At 31.5% G+C, this 6,323-nt stretch overlaps 2 protein-coding genes across 2 annotated transcripts; both read left to right on the top strand.

The window, feature by feature from the left end:
- The first annotated feature begins 1,072 nt into the window (after window positions 1–1,072).
- On the top strand, window positions 1,073–1,780 carry LOC129956657 (uncharacterized). Its single transcript, XM_056068587.1, has one exon. The coding sequence runs from the start codon at window positions 1,073–1,075 to the stop codon at window positions 1,778–1,780; it is 708 nt and encodes a 235-aa protein (XP_055924562.1).
- A 52-nt stretch (window positions 1,781–1,832) lies between these two features.
- On the top strand, window positions 1,833–3,293 carry LOC129956655 (ATP-dependent DNA helicase pif1-like). Its single transcript, XM_056068586.1, has one exon. It carries the CDS (start codon window positions 1,833–1,835, stop codon window positions 3,291–3,293), a length of 1,461 nt encoding a protein of 486 aa, XP_055924561.1.
- Window positions 3,294–6,323: the final 3,030 nt, after the last annotated feature.

The raw sequence follows: 6,323 nt of genomic DNA, 5'->3' as shown, positions 1-6,323 counted from the left end.
GGAAACTCATCGCGCGTACGATGCATTACAATATCCATTAATATTTTGGCAAGGTGAGGATGGATATAACTTTGAATTGCGACAAACCAATCTTTCAGGTGATAAAACTACAAAAAAAATTTCAGCAATGGATTTTTATGCTTTTAAGATTATGTTTCGTACATCAAATTTCAACATTATTTTAAGGTGCAAAGAACTTTTTCAACAATTTGTTGTATATATGTATGCTAAAACTGAAACCGAGCGACTACGATTTATACGTTTGAATCAAAAGAAACTCCGTGTCGAAGATTATATACATTTGGGAGATGCTATAACTAATGATGATAATATAAAACAAATTGGAGAACCAACAATTTGACCATCTACTTTCACAGGCAGTCCTCGATACATGCATGAAAGAACTCAAGATGCCATGACATACGTTAGAAATTATGGAAGCCCTCATTTATTTATTACCTTTACATGCAATCCACAATGGAGGGAGATTACAGAAGAGTTGATATTAAGACAAAAAAGCCATGATGTCGAGTATTCTATTTGAAACTGAAATCGCTCATAAATCTTATAAACAAAGGAAAAATGTTTGGGGAAATAAGATGCTTTATTTATACAGTTGAATGGCAGAAGCGTGGACATATTCTTCTGTGGTTTCAGGAAAACTTTTATGCTCATAAGATTGACGACTGCTGAATTGCCAAATCCTGAAACGGATCCAATATTATACAACGTTGTTAAGACACAGATGATACATGGGCCCTGTGGGAGCATTAACCCTCTGTCACTATGTATGAAGGATGGAAAATGTACAAAAAGGTATCCAAGAGATTTTTTAAAAGAAACACAAACAGGTCACGACGGATATCCACTTTATCGTAGACGGAAACCTGAAGACGGAGGCCAAGTAACAATAAAAAAAGTTCGTGGCTCTGAGGTTGTGATAGATAATCGATGGATTGTTCCTTTTTGTCCATTGTTATCAAGAGCACTCAATGCACATATTAACGTCGAATATTGCAGTTCTATAAAATCTATCAAATATGTGTGAACATATATAAACAAAGGTTCTGACATGGCTATATTTAATTTAAAAAATAATGACATTCAGTATGACGAAATTCAAACGTATGAAATAGGAAGATATCTCAGCAGCAATGAAGCAGTTTGGAGGATATTGGGGTTTCCTATTTACGAAAGGCACCCCACTGTTGTTCATTTAAGTGTGCATCTTGACAATGGTCAGAGAGTTTACTTTACAGAAGAAAATGTTTTAGAACGAGTGCAAGCTCCACCAGAAACTACTTTAACTGCATTTTTCTCTTTATGTCAAAGTGATGCATTTGCTCGATCTTTATTGTATCATCAAGTGCCTAAATATTATACATGGAATAAAAGCAACAAGAAATGGGTTCCTAGGAAATCTGGACAAGCTGTGCCTGATCACCCAGGAATTAAATCAAGTGATGCTCTTGGTCGTGTCTACACTGTTCACCCAAGTAATTCGGAATGTTTCCATCTAAGATTATTGCTTCATGAGGTTATAGGCCCGACATTTTTTTCTGATTTAAAAACATTTAACGGAATTGTTTGTGAAACTTTCAAACAGGCTTGCGAACTGAGAGGGCTTCTGGACGATGATTCTCATTGGAAAAGTACTTTAGATGAAGCAGCTACAACGCATTCAGGGCGAATGTTGCTAGATCTATTTGCAGTTATTCTTCACACTTGCTGCGTATCTAATCCTGTACATTCTGCGTATCTAATTATGAAATTTACATAGAGAAAATATGTCAGAAGACATTTTGCATAAAACAAGAATTACAGTTAATAATATGGATTTAGATTACAATGATGAAATATTTAATAGCGCTTTACTTGCTCTTGAAGATAAAATTAAAGCATTGGGCGGTACAGATTTAAAAGTCTTTGGACTTCCAGAGGTACACCGTGATATCAATAACAGTTTAAATTATGAAATAATAAGAGAGACATGTTACAACATTCACCAACTAACATCATATATTGAAACAAATGAACCTAATCTGACTGACGATCAAAGACTTGCTTTTGAAAAAATTACATCTGCAGTTTTTACAGAAACTGGTGGTATATACTTTTTGGATACTCCAGGTGGAACAGGTAAAACGTACCTAATTAATCTTTTATTAGCAAAAATTAGACAAATGGATCTAATTGCTCTTGCAGTAGCTTCCTCTGGCATTGCTGCGACTCTCTTGATGGGCGGAAGAACAGCTCATTCAGTCTTCAAATTACCAATAAATTTATCGTTTGTTGAAAATCCAGTTTGCAACATCTCAAGAAGTTCAGATAGAGCAAAATTGCTTAAGAAATGTAAATTAATTGTATGGGATGAATGTACAAGGGCACATAAGTTGGCATTGGAAGCTCTTAATACAACTATGCAAGATATTTTTCAAAATAACAAGTGCATGGGTGGCGTAACTCTGGTTTTATCTGGTGATTTTCGCCAAACTTTTCCTGTTATTCCACGAGGCACAAAAGCAGATGAAATGAATGCATCGATAAAAGCATCTTATATTTGGAAAAATGTTCAAAGATTTGGATTGAAAACGAACATGAGAGTTCTTCTTACAGGTGACATTTCCACCGAGCAATTCGCTCAGAACCTACTTCATCTTGGTAATGGAACTATGACAATTGATAGTGAAGGATTGATAACTTTGACAAATATTGGTAACATAGTAGCAACAATCGAAGATCTTCAAGATAGAGTATTTCCAAATATCGAAAGTAATTTTCGTGATATTAATTGGCTATGTGAAAGAGCTATTCTTTCTCTAACGAATGAGGGAGTTAAGACGATAAATTACTATCTGTTAAGGAAATTACCAGGTGAAATTCAAATATTCAAATCTTTTGGCACCGTAATTGAAACAAATCAGGCAGTTAATTATCCAACAGAATTTTTGAATTCATTGGAACCATCTGGTATACCAACACACAAATTAGAGTTAAAGATTGGTGCACCTATAATGCTTTTGAGAAATCTAGACCCACCAACTCTTTGTAATGGAACAAGACTGATCGTGAAGAAATTGATGCCAAATGTTATTGAAGCAACTATGTCTACAGGCCAATCAGCCGGGAAAGATGTCTTTATCCCACGGATTCCTCATATACCATCAGATGTCTCATTCCAGTTTAAAAGAATTCAATTTCCAGTTAAACTGAGTTTTGGTATGAGCATTAACAAATCTCAAGGCCAATCTTTAAAAGTTGTTGGCTTAGATTTACAAAGACCTTGCTTTTAACACGGGCATATGTCACATATGTTGGTTGCTCGAGAGTCGATGATAATAAAAATCTGCATATCCTTGCACCACAAGGAAAAACTAAGAACATTGTATACAGAGAAATATTAGAAGAATTGATTAATTAATTAAATTGGAATATGACAAAGAATGAGAATGGTTGTAAGAATTCTTTTCAAAAGGATAATAGTATTTAAAGATGCAACATCCTCTTTTAAAATATTTTATTTATACTTATTGGGTAATGAAACCTACTCATAGTTTTGTTTTTTTTCTTTTCACGCCTTATTTAAATCTGCTGGATGTCTCAAGTGGGTGTAATGTTGAGTAATGTTATGATAAATTCTTATTTTCTTTATCTTATTGTTTTCTGGATTCGTCAAGTGCTTACTATGAGACGATATGAACTTTGAACATTCCCAGAAAGACATTTTATGTTAAAAATTTTATAATCTGTTTGGATAATGCTATTTAGGGGTAAGCCCTATTCCTGTTGGATGAAGGTGGAATTCCTTCTAGATTCTTTTTATATCATTATTTCCTGGATCCGGTTAGAACTAGGTTAGTTGTGTGCTTTTGTTATTAAATTGTATTTATGTTAGTTATATATTTTTTGTATATGCTTATAGTTTTAAGTACATCGTTTTTTAAGTAGTTTTTTTAACCGGTTTTCGACCAATTATTTTAATCGATTCTGTTTATTTTCTTAGTGTTTGATGCATTTAAAATGAAACATTGTTAATGAATCGATCTGCTCATGATGTATCTGATGTATCTTATGTTGACAAATGCTTGAGATATTATATAAAATAAAAAAGATATTCTTTAGTGCCCATAAGGTTTAAATGCTCATTGACTCTTTTTCAGCAATCATATGAAAAAAATGCTTTGTTTCAGTAAAAAGTATTATTATATTAATTGCAGATTAATCATTTCTACTTTAATTTAAAGCATACATTCTACCGGAGCAAGCTGAAAATTAGAGAGATACATGTTACGTCATGACTGAAGGCCTTTATAGTATTATGACTATCAAAATTTGAAGTTTTAAAATATTTTGATGAAGAAGCTATTAAAGTAGAAATTACAGAAAATATTTAATTATTAAAATTTTAACGAGCATTAAGATTGGCGAAACGGTTGGTCGCCAGAGGCGGCTAGTATTCAATAAAGAGAATAAATCGGCAACTCTAAGCGTTACATACAAACACCACAGACATTTATTTATTAGACATTATTGAAAAATCATTTTCAGAATAATGGCTAGCATTGACTTTAAACATCTTGTTATTTTCCGACCAACATCTAAATTTGTTAATGATTAATAGAAAAAATATTTCATGTATTACCAATTCATTCCTTAAATCTGCATTCTTTATTCGCAGCAAATTATTTTAATTTGATAAGTATTTTTGTTTTGATTTATAGCGTTGATGATAATTTTAAATCTTCGTCTAAATCTTCCGACGCATTCTTTTTTCTTCATTCTATTGCATGTTAATTCTATATCCTCGTCTATAATTTTAATTAGACATCTATTTTAATTAATTGTTTATGAAATTTTAACTTGAAATATTCAATATTATTTTATTTACAGAGTGATGGATCCTTGGTAATTAGAAAAGGGAATTCAAAATTCTTTGGAACACCCCACTTTGCTCGTCTAATAAATCAACGGTTCAGGAAAGAGCAAATTGTAACTATCTCTCTCAGTCGTAATTTCATAGGGGCTCCTATACTATTAGATTGAAACCTAAGAAAGCATTTGATCTCATCTTAAAAACTGATTATTACTCAAAAATTAGAAAGTTATTGGTTTCTTAGTTTCAATACTGTTAGAATACTACTTCTCCTCTTTTAACAGTCAGTCTTATTTTATTCATTAACCTGAATAATCCTTAATCATATTAAAAGATTTTTAATAGTATTTCTCTTCTTGTTATAGTCAATATCTCTGTTTGAATAAATGCATTATCGTTTGCATTTGTAATCATACAATTAAATTAATTGCTCTTGAAATTTTGGTTTCAATTAATTCTTATTATTTTGATTAACGGAAATTAGAGATTGGAATTCGGCAGTCTTTGGGGGAGCTCTCAGCTTGTTCCTTAGGTTAATCAACTGACGTCAAAAGTGTTTTCTTGATGAGATGAAATATTATTTTTATCTAATAAGGCCAGAGTTCTGAACTCTGGATAAATTACAATACTCTTTCTCTGTATTAATCTCATTTGAGCTTATCCTGTGGTAATACATCGAAGTTTAGAAAGAACATTTCTCATCAAAAGTTTAGAAAATGGTATATTATTGCTTTGCTGATTCATATATTGTAAGGACATAAATATATTATAATATATTCTATATTAAAAGGACATAAGGACATAAATATATCTTATAAGAATATATTCTATATTTTACTGTTCAATGATTGGTGGATCCTTTTGAACCAGAAATGGGTTTTCCACACCGTCGGTCTGTGGAAAAACCGTGCGCTCATACTCATGTTTTATGAAACCACTAAAAACTTTCTCTTATGTCCATAATAATGCTGTTATTCATGTAAGAAAACATGATAATAATAAATTCTAATTCTGATTTTGCCTTATTTTCTGTCTTAATCTCATAGACGCTATTTTTGTGGCATAAGATTTTCGGTTTTATTAAGTTCTTGAACTCATCAAAGGAATAACATCTCAAAAATGGGACAGTATTTATTTGTATGTTGAAATATTATTGGAACTATGAATTTTGAATTCTTTTTCAATTTTATTTGCATAAATCAGCAATTTGAATTAATTCATTATAATTTTTGCCCGTCTTTCTTCATTTCATTATTTTTAATTTAAACTGAGACAAAATCACGAAGACCATTAGTGAATTTATTTGTTTACCATATATGATATAAGTCAAGATATATTTAATGAATATGTCTATTATAAGCACATAAATATATTATCATTAAGTGATTTAGAAACCTAAAGAAATTAGCCTTCTCTGTGTCAGAGATATTCTAGTAATTCAATTCAGTGG

Source organism: Argiope bruennichi, chromosome 11 (assembly GCF_947563725.1).
Source record: "Argiope bruennichi chromosome 11, qqArgBrue1.1, whole genome shotgun sequence".
Lineage (NCBI taxonomy): Eukaryota > Metazoa > Arthropoda > Arachnida > Araneae > Araneidae > Argiope > Argiope bruennichi.
The sequence above is the reverse complement of the archived record's forward strand: the minus strand, read 5'-3'. Positions and strand labels throughout refer to the sequence as shown.

What these genes read in the sequence shown, in the direction of transcription:
- LOC129956657 (XM_056068587.1), top strand. Translation starts at nt 1,073, where the DNA reads ATGGCTATATTTAATTTAAAAAATAATGACATTCAGTATGACGAAATT.
- LOC129956655 (XM_056068586.1), top strand. Translation starts at nt 1,833, where the DNA reads ATGGATTTAGATTACAATGATGAAATATTTAATAGCGCTTTACTTGCT.